General features: G+C 40.2%; 1 protein-coding gene across 6 annotated transcripts in view; it reads right to left on the bottom strand.

Moving 5' to 3' along the window:
- The window catches only part of cep44 (centrosomal protein 44), a 106,272-nt gene that overhangs the window by 17,105 nt on the left and 66,772 nt on the right, over window positions 1-22,395 (bottom strand). For 3 of the 6 annotated variants that reach the window (XM_073048017.1, XM_073048021.1, XM_073048022.1), the window contains 2 exons: window positions 18,306-18,343; window positions 13,823-14,223 (listed from right to left, as the gene is read on the bottom strand). In XM_073048017.1, the coding sequence (XP_072904118.1) occupies window positions 14,070-14,223; window positions 18,306-18,343 (192 nt within the window). In that variant the 3' untranslated portion in view covers window positions 13,823-14,069. Of the gene's footprint in view, window positions 1-13,822; window positions 14,224-17,758; window positions 18,032-18,305; window positions 18,344-22,395 lie in introns of those variants that run through there. The other 3 variants (XR_012099210.1, XM_073048020.1, XM_073048019.1) reach the window with 2 other exon arrangements.

Here is a 22,395-nt window from a genome sequence, read left to right as displayed (position 1 = left end):
ATACTGGACTGAAACTTTATATTTGAATGCACATAGCATAAGGAATAAAATGGACAATCTTGAAATTCAGCTATAGATTGGCAAATATGATGCTGTAGCCATAGAGCCATAGAACCATAGAACACTACAGCACAGTACAGGCCCTTTAGCCCTCCATGTTGTGCCGACCCATATAATCCTTAGAAAAAAGTACTAAACCCACACTACCCCATAACCCTCCATTTTACTTTCATCCATCTCTGAAACTTGGCTAAAGGATGGCTGCCATTGAGAGCTGAACGTCCAAGGATATATGGGGTATCGGAAAGATAGGTTAGTAGGCAGAAGGGGTGGTGTGGCCCTGTGTATAAGAAATAATATTAAATCATTAGAATACGATCAAAATACGTAGACATACGATCTAGAATACGTAGACATACGATCAAAAGGTGTAGAGTCTCTATGGGTTGAGTTAAGAAATGTGAAGGGTAAAAGGACCCTAATGGCAGTTGCATACAGACCTCTAAACAGTAGCTGGGATGTGGATTACAAATTACAGCAGGATTTAGAAAGGGCCTGTCAGAAGGGCAATATCATGATAATCTTTGGGGATTTGAACAAGAATGTGGATTGGGAAAACCAGGCCCATACTGGAGAGAGAATTTGCAGTATGTCTACGGGATGGCTTTTTACAACAGCTTGTTGTTGAGCCCACCAGGGGATTGGGTGTTGTGCAATGATCCGGAGGTGATATGAGAGCTTAAGGTTAAGAACCCTTAGGGAACAGTGATTACAATATGATTGAGTTCACTTTGAAATTTGAGAAGGAGAAACTAAATTTCAATGTGTCAATATTTCAGTGGAATAAAAGAAATTACAATAGCATGAGAGGGGAACTGGCCAAAGTTGACTGGAAAGGGACACTAGCAGGAAGCATAGCAGAGCAGCAATGGCTGGATTTTCTGCAAAAAATGAGGGAAATGCAAGACAGATATATTCCAAATAAGAAGAAATTTTCGAAGGGAAGAAGGACACTACCATGGCTGACAAGGAAGCCAGAGCTAGTGGGAAGATAGAGAATTAGGAAACTTTTAAATATTTGTAGAAGGAAACTAAGAAGATCATTAGAAAGGAAAAGATGAATTATAAAAGGAAGCTGGCGATTAATATCAAAGAAGATACTAAAAGCTTTTTTAAGTATACAAAGGGTAAAAGAGAGTTGAGGACCAATAGAAAATGATGCTGGAGATATTATAATGAGAGACACAGAGATGGCAGAGGAACTGAATGTGTATTTTGCATCAGTCTTCATAGCGGAGACATCTGCAGTATACCAGACGTTCAAGAGTGTCAGGGAAGTGAAGTAGGTGCAGTGAAAATTACGACTGAGAAGGTGCTCAGGAAGCTTAATGGTCTGAGAGTAGATAAATCTCCTGGACCTGATGGAATGCACCCTTGGGTTCTGAAGGAAGAAGCTGGGGATTGCAGAGACATTAACAATTATCTTTCAAGAATTGATGGATTCTGGCATTGTACTGGATGACTGGAAAATTGCAACTATTATTCAGCTATTTAAGAAGGGTGGGAGGCAGCAAAAAGGAAACTATAAACCTGTTAACCTGACATCGGTAGTTGGGAAATTGTTGGAATCAATTGTTAAGGATGAGATTACAGAATATCTGGAGGCACATGACAAGATAGGCCAAAGCCAGCACCATTTCCTGAAAGGAAAATCGTGTCTGACTAGCCTGCTGTAATTTTTTGAGGAAATTACAAGCAGGGTAGACAGAGGAGATGCAGTAGATATGGTGTACTTGGATTTTCAGAAGGCCTTTGACAAGGTGCCACACATGAAGCTGCTTTGTAAGATAGGAGCCCATGGAATTACAGGGAAAGTACTAGCATGGGTGGAGTACTGGCTGGCAGGCAGAAAACAGAGAGTGGGAATAAAGGGATTTTATTCTGGCTGGATACTGGTTACCAGTGGAGTTCCACAGGGGTTGGTGTTGGGACCGCTGCTTTTTATGATGTATGTCAATGATTTGGACTATGGGATTAATGGATTTGTGGATAAATTTGCCAATGATACAAAGAAAGGAGGAGCAGATAGTATTGAGGAAACAGTGAGCCTGCAGAGAGACTTAGATAGTTTAGGGGAATGGGCAAAGAAGTGACAAATGAAATACAATGTTGGAAAATATATGGTCATGCACTTTGGTGGAAGAACTAAATGGCAAACTATTATTTAGATGGGGAGAGAATTCTAAATGCAGAGATACAAAGGGACTTGAGAGACCTTGTGTAAGATACCCTAAGGATTAATCTCCAGGTTGAGACTGTGATGAAGAAGGAGAATGCAATGTTGGCATTCATTTCTAGAGGTATAGAATATAAGAGCAGGGATGTGATGTTGAGGCTTTATACAACACTTGTGAGACCACACTTGGAGTATTGTGTATAGTTTTTGGCTTTAGAAAGGATATACTGGCATTGGATAGGGTTCAGAGAAGATTCACGAGAATGATTCCAGCAATGAAAGGGTTACTGTATGAGGCAGCTCTTGGGCTGTATTCCCTGGAATTCTGCAGAATGAGGTGGGGGGATCTCATAGAAATATTCTGAATGTTAAAAGGCCTGAACAGATTGGATATGCCAAAGTTATTTCCCATGGTTGGGGAGTCTAGGACAAGAGGGCAAGACTTCAAGATTGAAGGACGTCCTTTTAGAACAGAGATGCGGAGAAATTACTTTAGTCAGAGGGTGGTAAATCTGTGGAATTTGTTGCCACGAGCAGCTGTGGAGACCAAGTCATTGGGTGCATTTAAGGCAGAGATAGATAGGTTCTTGATTAGCCAGGGCATCAAAGGGTATAGGGAGAAGGCAGAGGAGTGGGGATGACTGGAAGAATTGGATCAGCCCATGATTGAATGGAAGAACAGGCTCGATGGACCGAATGGCCTGCCTCTGTTCCTATATCTTATGGTCTCAGGAGGGAGGGCGAGCAGCCAGAAGTCATGGTGCACGTTGCCTCCATTGGCATAGATAGATAGGGGGGAAGAGGTCCCGCACAGTGATTTTAGGGAGTTAGGGAAGAGGCGGAAGAACAGGTCCTCTAAGTAAGTAATCTTTGGATTACTACCAGTGCCACATGCTAGTCAGGGCAGGAATAGGATGAGTTGAATGAGTTGAATACAGTTGAATGAGTGGTTGAGGAACTGGTTCAGGGGGCAACATTTCAGATTTCTGGATCATTGGGATCTCTTCTCAGGAATGTATGACCTATACAAAAAGAGTGGGTTACACCTGAACCCAAGGGGGACCAAAATCATTGTGGGCAGATTTGCTATAGCTGTTGGGGAGGGTTTAAACTAATTTGGCAGAGGGATAGGAACCGGAAGGAGAGGGCAAAGGAAGGCACAGTTGGTATTCAGGTTGACGCAGTGTGCAGTTGAGACTGTGAGGAAGGATAAGCAGATGTTAGTGCAAAATTGCAGTCAGTGGGATGAGTTGAAGTGTAACATGGAGGCAAAATCAAAAAGGATGATGAATACAGGACTGAAGGTGTTATATCTGAATGCAAGCAGTACACAGAACAAGTTAGATAATGTGGAAGTGCAGTAAGAGATTGGCAGGTATGATGTTGTGGGCATCACCGAGTTGCAGCTGAAAGAAGATCACAGGAGCTTAACATTGTATCAAAATACATTGGTTGTGCTCCCAATGGGTTTTTTTTTTGGGGGGGGGGTTCCAGTTATTAGGGGTTTTTTTTTAGTTAGTAAGGGTTTTTTTTCCTTCTTTTTCTTACAAAAAAATATTCTTAACACTTTGTTTTTTTCTTCTTATTATTGATATATTGCTTAGTTTTGTTAATCAGTTATTTGCTAATTTAATTCCTTATTGTACATAATGACATATTGATATAATGTATCTTTTTTTTGTTAATCTTCAATAATAATTTATAAAAAAGATTTTTAAATGAAAAGGAAAAAAAAAAATGACAGCCAGGTAGGCAGCGGAGGCGGGGTGTCTGTTGGTAAAAAATGAAATCAAATCCTTAGAAAGATGTGACATAGAATCAGAAGATGTAGAATCCATGTTGGTAGAGTTAAGAAACTGCAATGGCAAAAAGACCCTGATGAGAGTTATCACAAACAAGAAAATCAGGGGATGCTGGAAATCCAAGCAACACACACAAAATGCTGGAAGAGCTCAGCAGGTCAGGGAGCATCTATGGAAAAGAGTAAACAGTCAACATTTTGGGAAGAAGTCCATAACAGGACTTCCTTTTCCAGTACTAATGAAGGGTCTCAGCCTGAAACATCAATTGTTTACTCTTTTCGATAGATGCCGCCTGGCCTGAGTTCCTCCAGCATTTTGTGTGTTGCTGATGGGAATTATATACAGGCTTCTGAACAGTAGAAACATAGAAAACGTACAGCACAATACAGGCCCTTCGGCCCACAATGCTGTGCCGAACATGTACTTACTTTAGAAATTATCTCGGGTTACCCATAGCCCTCTATTTTTCTAACCTCCATGTACCTATCCAGAAGGCTCTTAAAAGACCCGATTGTATCCACCTGCACCACTGTCGCTGGCAGCCCATTCCATACACTCACCACTCTCTGCATAAAAAACCTACCCCGACATCTCCTCTGTACCTACTTCCAAGCACCTTAAAACTGTGTCCTCCCATGTTAGCCATTTTGGCCCTGGCAAAAAGCCTCTGACTATCCACACGATCAATGACTCTCATCATCTTATACACCTCTATCAGGTCACCTCTCTTATCCTCCACAGCTCCAAGAAGAAGAGGCCAAGTTCACTCAACCTTTTCTCATAAGGCATGCTCGCACAGTAGCTAGAATGTGGAACATAAATTTCAATGGGAAGTAGAAAGGTTCAACGTTCAGATTTCAAAGTAAATTCTTTGTGGTGGCGTGTTGGGGAGGAAGCATTAAGAAGAGGGACGCCTCACGTCTTAATAAGCTGGTAAGGAAGGCGGGCTCTGTTGTGGGCAAAGTACTGGAGAGTTTAACATCGGTAGCTGAGCAAAGGGCGCTGAGTAGGCTATGGTCAATTATGGATAACTCTGAACATCCTCTACATAGCACCATCCAGAGACAGAGAAGCAGTTTCAGCGACAGGTTACTATCGATGCAATGCTCCTCAGACAGGATGAAGAGGTCAATACTCCCCAATGCCATTAGGCTTTACAATTCTACCGCCAGGACTTAAGAACTTTTTAAAAGCTATTATTAATGCTTTTTGAGATAGTGATTTAGATGCATATCATATTTTTTTTTACTGAGTTAAGTATTGTATGTAATTAGTTTTGCTACAACAAGTGTATGGGACATTGGAAAAAAGTTGAATTTCCCCACGGGGATGAATAAAGTATCTATCTATCTATCTATCTATCTATCATATTACCAAAGTACATATATATCACCATATACAACCTTGAGATTCATTTTCTTGCAGGCATACTCAATGAATCCATTACTAAGGATGAGGTTTTGGGGTACTTAGAGGTCAATGATAAATTAGGCCATAGTAAGCATGGCTTCTTTGAGGGGAAATCTTGCCTGACAATTATGTTGGAATCCTTTGAGGAAATAACAGGCCGGTTAGACAAAGGAGAGTCAGTGGATGTTGTTTACTTGGATTTCAGAAGGCCCTTGACAAGGTACCATACATGAGACTTCTTAACAAGAAGCGCCCATGGTATTACAGGAAAGATACTAGCATGGATAGAAGGTTGGCTGACTGGCAGAAGCCAAGGGGTGGGAATGAAAGTAGCCCTTGCTGGTTAGCTGCTCATGACTAGTGGTGTTCTGCGGGGATAGGTGTTGGGACTGCTTCTTTATACATTATATGTCAACAATTTGGATGATGGAATAGATGACTTTGTGGTCATATTTGCAGATGATACAAAGACAGGTGGAGGTGCAGCTAGTGTTGAGGAAGCAGAGAGTCTGCAGAAGGACTTGGACAGATTGGGAGAATGGGCAAAGAGATGGCAGGTGGAATATAGTGTTGAGAAGATGATGGTCATGTACTTTGATAGAAGAAACAACAGTGTAGACTTTGTTAAATGATGTGAAAATTCAAAAAATCAGTGTTGCAAAGGGACTTGGGAATCCTTGTATAGCCACGAAATAGAGAGAAGTCCATTTAGAACAGAGATGAGAAGGAATTTCTTTAGCCAGAGTGTGTATCTGTGGAATTCATTGCCACAGACAGCTGTGGAGGCCAAGTCATCGAGTATATTTAAAGCAGAGTTTGATAGGTTCTTGGTTAGTCAGAGCATCAAAGTTTACAGAAAGAAGGCAGGAGAATGGGGTTAAGAAGGATAATAAATCAGCCATAATTCTGCTCCTATGAATAATGATGTATAGTTTTATGGTCTAATTGAGGTGAAAATTAATTTTAAGGCCTATGGCTCACATGTACAATTTAACATAGAACAGTATTACCAAAGGAACAGGCCATTCAGCCACAATGACTGTGCAGACCACAACGGCATTGTAAATAGTACTATCTGACTGCACATGGTCCATATCCTTCTATACTCTGCCTGTTCATGTGTCTGTCTGAATGCCTCTTACATGCCTCATCAAGAGTCTGTGGGCATGTTAAAGCTGGTGGGAGGTGAAGGCTGATGTATTGGCTTGATCTAGTTTCAGTCTCTCAATTGCTAGAGTTTTCTGATTCAAAAAATGATACCAGTTTAAATAAATATGCTTTAAGTTAGAACTTTAACTGTTTTTATGCTCCTGAAACAAAAGATAACATCTATATAAAATGTAATACAGTTTTGCCAATGTCAGTTGTGTATCTAATTGAATAGATAGATGGCTTTCTGCAGATCATGTTCAGCTGGTGCAGAGCAAGGCTTCGTTTGTTTTTTTATTGCATTATTGCTTAAATTATGATATATGAAGAATTTGATCTATTTTGGAAGGTTTTCTTAATTGCCAAGGAAAATACTCCCTCGATCTTTTTTTAATGCAATGGAAATGGAAGTAGTAATTTAATCTTTTACAGCTGTATCACCAGCAGGAATGATGATGCAACTTGGCTGTGATTCTTTTTAAAATGTTTCTTCCAGTCTTCTTTTATAAGACTTTTGAATAGACCTCTTATATGTTAAAGATGAACTCCGGTCCTCACAACCTACCTTGTCATGGCCTTTGAACCTTATTGTCTACCTGCATGGCACTTTCTCTGTAACTGTACACAATATTATTATTATTGCTATATTTTTTTCTCGGCTCACGCTGGTAAAACCTGAGGTGTGGGCATAGCCAAGCATGCTTACTTCTCAGCTGCTAGTAACTTTGTTTATTTTAGTGGTAAAAAATTATCTAGTGCTTTCCCGGTGTAAATGACGAATAAACACTTCTCAGTCTTCCAGCTGTGTACAGGTATCCATTATAACCGATGTTTTGATGACAAACTCCTATTGTAACTGGAATTCAATTGTAAACAAGGTGGGAGAGCCGAAACCTGATTTTATGAGGACTAACCAATCAGGAGGGATGGACTATGGGGGTATAAATACTACGGGACTGGACAAGAAGATGTCAGAGTTTGTCATCAAAATGTCGGTTATAATCGATACCTGTACCCAGCAGGAGAAGAGTTTATTCAATATTCTTGTAGTGTTTAGTATTGTGGCTTTCTGAAAATTTACATAGATATTGCTGTGTAGCCCTCCTTGTTTAATGCTACTGTGCAGTTGGTTCAATGTATACCCTGTTCATAATCCATAGTCTTTCAATTTACTCTATTATTATTGTTATTATTCCAAGATACAGCGTAATAACAGGCCCTTCTGGCCCTATAAGCCACACCTCTCAATTACATCACACCAATGAGACAAATTAACCCACTAACCTCTACAATTCAGTATGTGGGAAGAAACTGGAGCATCCAGAGGAAACTCACATGGTCACGGGGAGAACATACAAAATCCTTACAGACAGCAGCTGAATTGAACCCCAGTTGCTGGCATTGTAATAGTATTATCATATCTGCAATGCTTGCTTTTCTCTTGTCCTATCTCAAGTAGCTGATGGGAAAATAGGAAAAGGTGATTAATGAAGGATTAGTGTAAATGTGTGATTGATGGTCAGCATGGACACAATGGGCTGCTTTCCATGGTGTTTGTCTCTATGATTTCACATTGGAGTGAAAAAATCGGCTGCAGAGTGTCTTCTGGAAGGAATCTCAGGAAAGTCGACATGAATCATCCACTCAACACCATTAAAGCTTCCAATAGCTTTGATAGTTGTGCCAGAAATGAGATATAGTGTGAGATATCAATTGTGCAGATCATTAAAGCCAGATACAAGCAATGACCCCTCCGGCAGCCTATGTCTGTGTGTTCATGCTCAGTTGCTCTTGTCACTGCAAAAGAGGTTGTCCTTATGGGTTTTGAGCAATCTAATAATCCCAAGAGCTTTGCAGCACTGGACAACTCTTGTCAGATAAATCTTTGAAGCAGCTCCAGTTTTTATCTGCCTTCGGAACTCTGCCTCAAAGTTGGCTGTAAATGCAGGATCTTGAAACTAATTCCCTCTTCCCTTTCCAAAGCCCACCTCCTCTTGAGGGAGAAGACCATCTATCTAATAATTCAAATCGCCTGTCTAATTGCTAAATATTTTTTAAAAGTTAAGCATTTAACACGCTTGTTATCATTATCTAATCTCAGGGCTCTGTACTTTTGTACATTCTCAAAGCATTGTCCCATTCCACACTGATGCCATTACAGCCACGGCTTTGTCTTACACGTTTTCACACATATCAAGGAGGAACCAAATACAATTTCTGGAAACCTTAATTCTCTCTTTGCAAACAACTCCCATATCCCGGGAATACAGATAAATAAGAGAAGAAAGATTAAGTTCCTCGATGTTTTATTTCTTCATTTTCTGACTCACACCATCATATCTAGTGGTTGCATTGACCCTCTGCATTGCCGTACTGTCTGTACAGTGTTTTTTTTTCCAGATTTTTTATCTCTCACATCTGGTTTGTTCCTTATTTCCAAATAAGGGATTTACACTGCATCCCTCCAGTTCTCTCACACAACTAGCAAGTTTAATCAGAATCAGGTTTATCATCACTGGCATATGTCATGAAATTAGTTTTGTGGCAGCACTACAGTGCAATATATAAACTACTATAAGTTACAATAAAGAATATTAAAAAATAAATAAGTTGTTCAAAAAAGAGCAAAAAATGAGGGAGTATTCATGGACTATTCAGAAATCTGATGGTGGAGGGGAAGAAGCTATTTCTAAAACATTGTGTAGGTCTTCAAGCTCCTGTACCTCCTCCCTAATGGTAGCAATGTGAAGAGGGCATGTACTGCACGGTCAGAGTCCTTCATGATGGATGTGGCTTTCTTGAGGCAGCGCCTTTTGATGATGGTGGGAGGCTAGTGACCATGATGGTTGAGCTTGCAACTTGCTGCAACTTCTGATCCTGTGCATTGGTGCCTATCAGTGATGCAACCAGTTAGAATGCTCTCCACAGTACATCTGTAGAAATTTACTAGAGTCTTCGGTGACATACCAAATCTCCTCAAATCCTTAATGAAATATAACTGTTTGTGTCAACTCAAAAAGGTGCTGAAGGAATTTAATAGGTCAGGCAGCACCTATGTACAGGAATGGAGTCACTAGTTCGGGTTGAATACATAAATGCTGCCTGACCCGTTGAGGTTTCCCAGCACCTTAGTGTGTGGCTTCAGGTTTCCAGAATCTGCAGTCTCTCGTGTCAAATTAGCTATTTGCATGACTACAATCAGAATATGTTATTAAGTTTTCTGACTTGCCTCCTGAATCATTAGCAACTTCACAATGTAAGCAAAAGAAGGAATCGATTATGGATTTCAGGAAGGGGCAAGTCAGGAGAACAAGCATAGTCTTCACTGAGGGGTTAGTGGTGGAAAGGGTGAGCAGTTCAAGTTCCTGGGAGTCACCATCTCAGAGGATAGATCCTAGGCACAACATATTAATGTAATCATGAAAATAGCACACCATTGACTCTTCTTTGTTAGGAGTTTGAGAAAATTTGGTCTGCTGCCAAAAAATTCTTCAAAATTTCTATAGATGTACAATGATGAAAGTTTTCACTGGTTGCATCTGTAATTGGTAAGGAGATTCCAATGCAGGGATCCCAAGGTACTGCAGGAAGTTGCGGACCCAGCCAGCTCTATCACAGGCACAACCCTCTCTAATATCGAGGTCACTTTCAAGAGTTGGTGCCTCAAGATGATATCCATCACAAATACCATCCCTATTTGGTACATGCTCTTTTCCCCTGACCATTGGGGGGGGGGGGGGGGGGTACAGGAACCTGAAGGCCACACTCAATTGTTTGCAAAGTTTCTTCCCCTCTGCCAGCAGATTGTGAACAGTCAATGTACCCATAAACCTCTACCTCAACATTCTATATTTGTAACTTACAGCAATTTTTAAGTTTTTGCACTGAACTGTTACTGCAAAGCAAATACCATCTCATTAAGTAAATACAGTAATAAACTTGATTCTGACATTTATCACTGCTTTGTATGCTGCTCACATGTTGCACCATCCCTTATATTTGTAAGTGCTATCTAAATATTTCACCCCCACCACCTTGTAATCTCACCTTTCCATTGCCAGATGCATTTCTGAAATGCAAAGTCTTCATACTTTATTTCTGCTTCTCTGTCATCATGGCTTCCATTTGCTGTCTAATTGGCCTGCCTGTTCTTAACAAGTTGTTTATTTTTTGTTTGGAAAATGAGTCTTAATTATTTATCCATAATGCAATTTTTTGAAGTTATATTGTAGCTTACAGGAGTAAGAGCAAATCAGTTGATGTGGTGTCTTTGGGTCATCAGAAGGCCTTCAATAAGGTGCCACACAAGATGAATGAAAACATTTAGAGTGCAACGGAGTATCAGAAGTGGAGCGAGTCAGCAACTTTAAAATTCACTGGTGTTATCATTTTAGAGGCCCAGCACGTAAGTGCAATTATGAAGAAACCATGGCAGAGTCTCTACTTCCTTAGGAGTTTATGAAGATTCAACATGTCATCTACAACTTTGACAAACTTGTGTAGATTTGTGGTGGAGAGTATATTGACTGGCTGCATCACAGCCTGGTATGGAAACACCAATGTCCTTGAATGGAAAATTCTACAAAAAGTAATGGATATGGCCCAGTCCATCACAGATAGAGCCCACCACACCATTGAGCACGTCTGCATGGAGTGCTGTTGCAAGAAAGCAGCATCCATTATCAGGGTCTCCCTGCACCCAGGCCATTCTCTCTTCTTGCTGCTACCATAAGGAAGAAGGTACAGAAACCTCGGGACTCACACCACCAAGTACAGAAACTTATTACCTCTCAACCATTAGGCTCTTGAATCAAAGGGGTTAATGTCACTCAACTTCACTTTCCCCTTCATTGAAATGTTCCCACAACCTGTAGATTCTCTCTTTTCATCTCACGTTTTTGATATTTATTGCTTATTTATTATAATTATTATTTCTTTCTTCTTGTATTTGCAGTCTTTTGTTGGTGCAGTCTTTCATTGAGTTTATTATGGTTATTATTTTATTATGGAATCTCAGGGTTGTATACGGACTAATACCTATTTACTTTGATAATAAATTCACTTTTAACTTAGTTTTCAGGTACTACTCTAGCATGGATTAATGACTAGTTAATAGATCGGAAATAGAAAGTACATGTAGAAATACTTTTGGCTTGGGAAGTTGTAAGTGGTGTGGTGTCTTGAGGGATTAATGTTGGAGGTCCAGCTTTCTACATTCTTCACATTTGTCCCTTCATTGCCTCACTATATTTTCCAAATTCCTTTCCCTTAACACCATGCCTGCCAGTTAGACCTTCTGACCCTAACAAATTGACCTTTCTTTTTACAATACACTTCTTAAAATCCATTCCTCAGCTAGGTTCATGGACATCTCTTTCTCTTTGGATCAACCTCCATTTAAATCTACCAGTGATGTCCTTCTGCATTAAAAGTGCTCTGTGGAAAACATTATTGCAAAGGCTGCTCTTTACTGTATTATTAACCTTGTCCTTACATTGATTCTAATCTTGATCTTTACCACCTCAAGAGTCAATACCAGACTTCAGAAAATTCCTGCTCTTCGCTAACATTAATCCAGAATCTTTTCTTATGATGGAACAGAATGTAAGAATTCAATCTTTAATTAGCAATAAAACCAAAAATCTGGACTTTGAATACATCTATTAATTTTGAAATAATAAATTATCATCTACTCAATCATTAACTTTGTTTAGTTAAATCAAATAAACAAGGTCACACTCTCTGTGCCCTTGGGACAAGTTAAAGGATTTTGCAACCAGAGTTCCATTTAAAGATTCATCATTTTTGCAACATTGGAGAATGCAGCAGACAGTTCTGCAAAACGAACTGAAGTAAGGTGAAGTGGGTTAAGACAAAGAGGTTAACTTTATTTGTCACATGTACATCAAACATAGTGAAATGTGTCAAATCAAATTAGACAGCAAGTGTTGCCACGCTTCTGACGCCAACCTATACATCTTGGAATGTGGGAGGAAACCCACATGGTCACAGGGAGAACTCCAATTGGTGATCGCTGGCATGGAAATGATTGCACTCACCACTCCACTACCATGCCACCCTAAGAGATAACTACCCGCCAGAATATTAGAAAACCTCATTGTTTCGATAGTGCTGTGGGACCCTTTGCATGCAATATAAGAATAAGACATGATTACACCAGAATTTCACATAAATGATGCTTGTGAAGAAGTTGAATATTTACAGCACAGCATAGTTGTTGTAATGAATGGCATATAAACAGTAGTTGGGAGAGGAGATGGTTGTGGTGAGGGGGGAATACCTAGGCAAGGGGATTAGACAGTTGTGAGATTGACAGGTGTGGTTGGAATCTGGGCAATGGAACTTCCAAGGGAGTCTTCCAAGTGGGGGGGGGGGGGGGGAAGAGAGGAACAGCAAGGTAGTGTAGCCGTTAGCACAACACTTCACAGTGCCAGCTGTGAGATAAGGGTTCAATTCCTCCCACATTCCAAAGCTGTACAGTTAGGGTTAATGAGCTATGGGCTTGCTATGTTGGTGTTGGAAGCATGGTGATACTTATTGGCTGCCCAGCACAATCCTAGCTGATTTGATATAAAACAGCACATTTTTACTATTTCAATGTACAAGTGGTAAGTAAATATAATCTTTGATCTTTAAATATGTTACTTTAGGGGACCTAGACTTAACTGAAGGGGAATATTGGGAGAAGAAAGAGTTGATTTCCTATCACTGGCCTTTTGACTATGTTCCTTTTTAAGTAATATTCAACTAAAGCAATGGCATGGTCCTTCCTTTGCAGACCATGGATTTCACAAGCTTTGTACAAGACGATCAAAAACCTACAAGTGAACTCCATGAATGTGTTGCATTCCATAAAAATCATTATCCATGGATTAACTCCTTTGAGACAGTGAAGGAAATTTTCAGAGCAACCTTAAGCCTCAATTACCATGTTCTATGTTTAGAACACAAAATATGAATCTGATCCATTTTCTAGGCAACTATTTTCAAATGACCTGGTTCAGTAAAGAATTGGAAGTCATGACTGAAATGAGACTGAAATCGTTCAGTGTGAAATAAAATTAACTTAAAATTCTGAATTTAATGATGGGGTCATGGTCGACTTTTCATTTGTGTTCATCTTATGCCTCATGATTAGAGAAAGAAGAAATTTCACTGACCAAAAATTAACAAGAAACTCTATGGCAAACATGAGGAAAAAATATTCTAATTTAAATAATTTCATGGAGATTTATTATTGTAACTTCCAATGTTATAAATCTTCATAATCTGAAGTTTAGGTGCTGGTGAATAAGTTAAACTTATTATAAATTAAATATCTTCAAAAAATATATAGTTGTACTTTTATCAACAGTGATACATGCAAATTTCAAAGCATTGCAATGAAGCAATTAGCTGTATCAACCAACAGGCATCAACTTGAAAGGTTAGTTCTGCATGTTTCTGCACAGTTACTGCCTAAAGTGCTGAGAATTTCCATTATTTTCTGTTTTTGTTAGATTTTCGGCATCTATGGAATTTTGCTTGCGAATCAATGACGTGCCTGCATTATTAGTTACAGCTGAGCTATCTCTACACTTCAGCAGTTCTGATGTATCTTCAATCCTGGAGAAGAAATAATAAAAACACATTAATGCAACCCCACCCTCCTGGTTTGAGATTCAGCTTGTATTGGGAATATGATTAAATTAACTTTATTCTCACAACACTGTAATCTAAATGTTAAGCATCTAAACATGATGGCATAATGATTTTTTTTCCAAATAAATACTTGCTGAGCCACATCAGATTCTGCAATGCAGAAAACTGTTGTCTTGAAGTTTTAATTTAATTTTAAGGCCCTTTAAATTTTATTACAAGCCTGTCTAGTAAAGTACCAGATGTTTCATAAATGATGTAGTATTTAATACAGATTACAGCATCTTAGAAACATAGAAAAACTACAGCACAATATAGGCCCTTCAGCCCACAATGCTGTGCCAAACATGTACTTACTTTAGAAATTACCTAGGGTTACCCATAGCCCGCTATTTTTCTAAGCTCCATCTACCTATCCAGGAGTCTCTTAAAAGACCCTGTCGTATCCTCCTCCACCACCGTCACCAGTAGCCCATTCCACATACTCAAAACTCTGTGTAAAAAAACTAACCCCTAACATCTCCTCTGTACCTACTTCCAAGCACCTTAAAATCTTGCCCTCTTGTGTTGTTGCCATTTCAGCCCTGTGAAAAAGCCTCTGACTATCCACACGATCAATGCCTCTCATCATCTTATACACATCTATCAGATCACCTCTCATCCTCTGTCGCTCCATGGAGAAAAGGACTAGTTCACTTAACCTATCCTATTCTCATAAGGCATGCTAAAAATCCAGGCAACATACTTGTAAATCTCCTCTGCACCCTTACTATAGTTTCCACATCCTTCCTGTACTGAGGTGACCGGAACTGAACACAGTACTCCAAGTGGGGTCTGACCAGGGTCCTATATAGCTGCAACATTACCTCTCGGCTCTTAAACTCAATCCCACAATTGATGAAGGCCAATGCACCGTATGCCTTCTTAACCACAGAGTCAACCTGCGCAGCTGCTTTGAGCGTCCTATGGACTCGGACCCCAAGATCCCTCTGATCCTCCACACTACCAAGAGTCTTACCATTAATACTATATTCTGCCATCATATTTGACCTACCAAAATGATCCACCTCACACTTACCTAGGTTAAATTCCATCTGCCACTTCTCAGCCCAGTTTTGCAACCTGTCGATGTCCCGCTGTAACCTCTGACAGCCCTCCACACTATCCACAACACCCCCAATCTTTGTGTCGTCAGAAAATTTACTAACCCATCCCTCCACTTACTCATCCAGGTCATTTATAAAAATCATGAAGAGAAGGGGTCCCAGAACAGATCCCTAATGCACACCACTAGTCACCGACCTCCATGCAGAATATGATCTGTCTACAACCTCTCTTTACCTTCTGTGGGAAAAGCAATTCTGGATCCACAAAGCAAGGTCCCTTGGATCCCATGCCTCCTTATTTTCTCAATAAACCTCGCATGGGGTACCTTATCAAATGTCTTGATGAAACCCATATACACTACACTTACTGCTCTACTTTCATCAACGTGGTAAGTCACATCCTCAAAAAATTCAATCAAGCTTGTATGGCATGACTGACAAAGCCATGCTGACTATTCCTAATCATATTATGTCTCTCCAAATGTACATAAATCCTGCCTCTCAGGATCTTTTCCATCAAGTTATCAACCACTGAAGAAAGACTCACTGGTCTATAATTTCCTGAGCTATCTCTACTCCCTTTCTTGAATAAGGGAACAACATCTGCAACCCTCCAATCCTCTGGAACCTCTTCCGTCCCCATTGATGATACAAAGATCATTGCCAGAGGCTCAGCAATCTCCTCTCCTCTTGCCTCCCACAGTAGCCTGGGGTACATCTCATCCGGTCCCGGAGACTTATCCAATTTGGTGTTTTCCAAAAGCTCCAGCACATCTTCTTTCTTAATATCTATGTGTGCAAGCTTTTCAGTCCGCTGTGTCAAACCTACGACTGCCAAGATCCTTTTCCGTAGTGAATACTAAGTATTCATTAAGTACCTCTGCTATCTCCTCCGGTTCCACACACACTTTTCCACTGTCACACTTGATTCATCCTATTCTCTCATGTCTTATCCTCTTGCTCTTCACATACTTGTTTCATATCTTACCACTCAATGCTTCATCCACACATTTCAGCATTTCCATGACCTGCTAATTATCTACCCCACTTACCAAATAAGAATCAGACGGAGGTGTTTTCAAGTTGGAAGCCCAATACACTCTTACACAAGTTTAACAAGATCGTAACAGTGTTGATGAGCAGAGGGATATTGGAATCCAAGTTCATAGCTTCTTGACAGTGGCTACACAGACTGATGGGATGGTTAAGAAAGCATATGGCATGCTTGCCTTGATTAGTCAAAGCACGGAGTTCAATAGTCAGGAAGTTACGTGACAGCTTCATAAAACTGTAGTCAGGCCACATCTGGATGGGGGAGGGGGGTGGTGGTGAAGGAGAAGGAGGAGAAGAAGAAGAAGGCGGCGGCTCTTAACTCCAAGTGGGGTCATCGGGACGCCGTTGTGATGGCGTTTTTTTTAGCAGGCTTTCTTACTTTTACGAGACCAAGTTGCTAGCTCAACACTCAACCCAGCACAGATGGAAAGTGTGCAACGGAGCTGGCTGGATTCGAACTCGTGGGCCTTCACTCCGAAGTCCGGCGCAGATGCTACCGGCTGGCCAGCTACAATGAGAGGTTAGACAAACTTGGTTTGGTTTTTTTTGGCATAGTAGACAGACAGTATCTAATAGCAGAGGGCATGCACTTAAGATGAGAGGGCAAGTTCAAAGAAGATGTGAGAGGCAAGTTTATTTGTCTCAGAGTTGTGGGTACCTGGAATCGTGGCAGAGGCAGATACATTCAGGACTTTTAAGAGATGTTTAGGTAGGCACATAAATGAGAGGGAAATGCAAGGACATGGACATTGTGAAGGCAAAAGGAATTAGTTCAGTTGTACTAACTTAACTGGTTTGGCACAATATTAAGGGCTGAGGGGCCTCCTCTTGCACTGTCCTGTTCTATGTTCTAATAATCTTGGTAAAATGGTGTAGCTGGTTTCATATTGCCTTTACTTGATTTCTCCCACAGGGTGGTGCTGTGCTGAAACTCATCTGTCACAATCACCAGTGTGTGTACAATGCTATCTATCAGTGCAGAAATCTGTGCTACCCAGTGGCTATTATCAAATACTGCCAAAAAAAATACATTATTTTTCAGTGGGCTTCAACATTTCTAAAAGTGCAGAGAGAAATCGTGGAATCAGGGCAGACTGTCATCAAGTGGAATGGTCAGTGACAATCCCACACTCACTGTGCTAAGCAGGATGCACCCTGGACCCCACATCTCAGCACTGAGTAAACACGAGGAAATCTGCAGATGCTGGAAATTCAAACAACACACACAAAATGCTGGTGGAACACAGCAGGCCAGACAGCATCTATAAAGAGAAGCACTGTCGACATTTCAGTCCGAGACATCAACAGTGATTCTCCTTATAGATGCTGCCTGGCCTGCTGTGTTCCACCAGCATTTTGTGTGTGTTCTCAGCAATGAGTGACTGTTTTTTTCAGTCAAGTCCATTCAATGCCAGCTCTCACAGGCAGCCTCTTCCAATTGCCTCAGTGACTCACCCCACACTAAATCAGGCAATGTTGAGATTACGGCTTACTGCAGCAGATGTACCCTAGCGGTCCCTGGCACATAACCGTGCAGCTTGAGTGGTCTTCCCCCACCCCTCAAATACAGAGATATGTACCTGTGAAAAATTGGATCCTGGAACCAAGAATCAATGCTTTCCAAGTGGAAGTGCCAAAAGAACAAGCATAAAAGGACATTGCATTCACATATTTGTAACTAATCTTAGAACAAATCAAAAGATATCCTGTTTGGTTATACAGTGTTTATAACTAATCATAGTTGTTGTAGTAACAGGAAAACATAGCAATTAATTATAATTCTATGAGATCTCCTAATATCAAATCATTAACAAAAATACAATTGTACTGCTGGTTGGAATACAAATGCAAAAGTAGCACCTCTGCTTCAAGACAAGAAGAAATACTTACATTTTGTTTATCCTTTCCACTTTATGCTTCGTCTCTGACTGTAAAATACAAGACTTGGCTTTAAATGGAGAAGCATGCTGACTTTTATATAACAAGGATAAACTTTATTCATATTATACATTTACACTTATTAGGAATTTGTTGTGACATGCTGCAATAAAAAACATTTAAAAATTATAAAGAATAAAGAATTACATAAAAATGTTAGAAGTACAGATCAGTAATACAATGTACATAAATATATAAATACCCGCATGTATTTACAATATAAACAGCATTATAAAAAGTGGCTTAAAGTGTTTACAGTGCAGTGTAGTGACTGAAGTAACGGATGGGCGGTGGGGGAATGGTTAATCAGATTAACCGCTTGGGGAAAGAAACTTTTAAGATGCTGTGACACTTTTCTTTTAATAGCCTTACAACATTTCCCAAAAAGTAGTGTCCACAATGATTTCTTTCCTGCCTGCATTTCTGGCCTGGATACATACAAGTCCTGCAGTGATGGTAGAATGCAACCAATGACATGCAGGAAAAGATTAGCTTGTACATCAAGATCAACACTTAATTGTTTTCTAATATCTGCTGATATAATTTGTCATCTTCAGCAGAATACATGGTCCAACCACAGGCAGAGGAAAGATGAAATACACGAGGAATTACTTCTTAAGTTGTCATGTTAGGAATCTATCAGCATTTTCCAAAGGAAAGTATAACCCAGAGACAACACACACACTCATTATGATCCAAACTTGCACGTGTCATGGGTGGTTTTGGTAGCAGACAGGAAAATATTGTATTTGAGATTAGAGACAAAGGACAAAGATAAATAACAATTAAAGCAAAATCCACTTACTTAAGCTTAAGTTTTATTCCCTACTGAAAAACAGGAGGACTCTGTACTCTGGAATTTCATGGAATAATGTACTTCGGTCATTAAAAAAACTTACTCAGATGAATTTTTAACTACCATCTCCAAAGTTTGTATCTGAGCTTGCAGTCAATAGATGAACTGGCTCTAATAACAAGCATCCAAATTAATTTTCTAATTAAAAAAGTAGGGTATCTCAGATAACTTTCCATAAAAACATCAGCTAACATTCCTTGTGAATAAATCCAATATGTTTATCCTAGATGGTATTCTCTTTAAACATCTCCCACTGATGTTAAATGAACAAATTTGAAACACAGTGAATACTGATCTCTCTGTTGGGCACTTGGGATGAAGGCCATACATTAACTCCTGATATCTTAGATAAATTGCTTTATTGTATAAACTTCAAATATGTTATATGTGAAGCATCAAAAAGTGTCCTATGGTCTTCTGACAGTGTTTTCCATGATTTATTGAGAACAGCCTTCCTGAACTCACGCCGTCTAGAAAATCCGGAGATGCATAAATGCTAATTCCATTCTATTTTCATCACATTGCCAACTACTCTCCCCAGATTCTACCACACACACTGTTCCCTCGTATTAGGTCAGTGCAGTGATCTGATGATCTGTATGAATGGCATGCATAACAAGGTTTTTACTGTACCTCAGTACATGACAATAGTAAACCAAAAAAACAAGTCGGTCTGCAGATGCTGGAAATCCAAAGCAACAGACACAGAACACTGGAGGAACTCAGCAGCAACAAACAAAGAGAAAATTGCAGATGCTGGAAATCCAAGCAACACACACAAAATGCTGGAGGAACTTAGGAGGATGTTGGCGTCTAACAGCGACTCCTTTGCTTGTATCTTCCGAAACAGCTCTATTTCTATCTTTAATATCTCTATTTTTCCCTTTCAGGGTTCTTTTGAAGACTTCAGTTCTTTGCGGGAATAGAACCCACTCTCAGGCTCTCACGACTGGCCGCTATTTGATATGCCAAGGACGCAGCCTAGAAGACCAGTGCACCTTCAGGGTTCCAGGATTTCGTAGCTCTGGAGGCGGACAGACTCAAGGTCAGTGCATCCGCAGGAAACTGGTGTGTCGGGGGAGATGGAAGATTGAAAGCAACAAGCTGGCTGCTGGCTGTGTGCACAGAGACCTGAATTCTTTGAGCACAGAGCTTGGAAAAAGCAACGCAACAGACTTTTAACATCGTAAATGCGCGAGTTGTTTATGTTTCCCCTCTTGCTGTGAAACAGGGACACCTCTTTTTCCCTTATTAGGGGGAAAGAGAGAGCCTGTGGCATGTCGAATTATCAGGTGAACGAGTAGTCTTTGGGGTACTGCAAGTCTGTGTCTTTATTGTCCCTTATTAGGGGGAGGGAGAGAGCCCGTGTTATCTCGAATTATCGGGTGAACGAGTAGTCTTTGGGGTACTTCGTCTGTGTCTTTATTGATGCTTTGCTGCATGCTTGAGTGCTCATGGTGGGGAGAGCACCGATGTTAGTTTTTTTTTGCTGGTGGGGGGGTCATTGCTTTGCTGCTGCTTATGCATGGGTGGGGGGAGCTGGAGGGGCTTTAACATTCTAACATTTAACTTTCATTCATTTTTTGAGGCACTCCTGTTTACGCGGATGTTTGCGAAGAAAAAGAATTTCAGGATGTATATTGTATTCATTTCTCTGACATTAAATGTACCTTGAACTCAGCAGGTCAGACAGTATCTATGGAAATGAATAAACAGTCGACATTTCAGGCCAAGACCCTTCGTCAGGACCATAAAAATTGTTTTCAGGGTGTGGATAATGCCAGCAAGGTCAGCATTTAATATCCTGCCCTAATTGCCCAAGAACTAAGTAGTTCACCAGGGAATGCTTCAGAAGGCAGTGCCTGTTCCAACATGTCATTAAGTCTGTGGTCGCAGTTAGGCAAGGATGGCAGAATTCTTTCCCTGAAGGATATCAGTGAACCAGTTAATCTGTCAGTTTTCATAGTCATTAATTCTAGATTTGTAGTTCAATTTGTTAATTTCCTTAATTTAAATTCCCCAGCTATGTAGTAGAAACTTAAGACATGTACCTAAGTAAACAAAAATCCAGCCCTCCGGATCTCAGTAGTTTAATTACTATTTAAGTAATTTGCTATTATATCCTGTATTATATTATGTATATTGATTTGCTAATTTTTGGGACTTGTGCCAAACTGGCCTGACTGCCTCAGATTTACTGTATCTCAGTGTTCAGCTGAGAAAAGAAACTTGCATGCTTAATGGTAGCCTTCTTTATGCTTTGGAAAAAAGTGTTCTTTATGTACTGTGGCAGTAACATTTTCTGCAGGAGCATTGTTTTCGCCATATCCATTCAGTACTCAGCTGATCAGGTAGCATCGATGGAGAAACTGAGTTAACGTTTCAAGCAAAGACCTTTCAGAAGAACTCAAGTCATCACCCTGAAACATTAACTGAGATATTATTTTTTACTATTTTTAATCCTATTCACTGCTCCCTCAATCACTCTAACTTCTTTTTCTTGTTCTACAGGTCTCCATTTTTTAGACATTGCCAAATCATCTTACAATCTTTAAATTGTTCTAAAATGCTGAGCTTTGAAGCTTGGTGAGGTCTAATTTGGAGTATTCAAAGATTCAAAGTAGATTTATTATCAAAGAATGTATAAATTATACAACCTTGAGATTTATCTGCTCACAGGCAGCCACAAAATAAGAAAGCTGTAAGAACCCAATTAAACAAAGAAAGACCAACACTCAAGGTGCAGAGAAAGAGGAAAAACACAAATCTTAAAAACAATAGAAGCAAGCAAGAGCATTCCGAACCAAATTGAGTCCACAGATCCAACTCACCCGAAGCAGCCAGAGTACGCCCAAAGTCTTGGTGTTAGTTCATCAGTTAGCAGGGCAAATCACTGCAAAACTCACAAACACAAAACCCAGCAACTAGAGCAGTCTCACAGCCTCAGGGCCACAGAGAGAGGAGCGCACATTACATGAGAGCAAGTGAAATCGGCTGAACTCTCGCCTCCGGTCTCGATACCCTGTCTTTCTAGTCCATCAGGGACGGCATTTAAATTGTACAAACATCGTGTTGTCTCCCACACCAGGACCCAGGCCCTGGTGCAGTGATGTGCTCTGGGCCTAGACCTTGCTGCCCAGCCTGAAGCCCTTCTTGACCTGCCCGAATCAGCTCGGTGCTGAGTGA

This window comes from Hemitrygon akajei, chromosome 6 (assembly GCF_048418815.1).
Source record: "Hemitrygon akajei chromosome 6, sHemAka1.3, whole genome shotgun sequence".
Lineage (NCBI taxonomy): Eukaryota > Metazoa > Chordata > Chondrichthyes > Myliobatiformes > Dasyatidae > Hemitrygon > Hemitrygon akajei.
The sequence above is the reverse complement of the archived record's forward strand: the minus strand, read 5'-3'. Positions and strand labels throughout refer to the sequence as shown.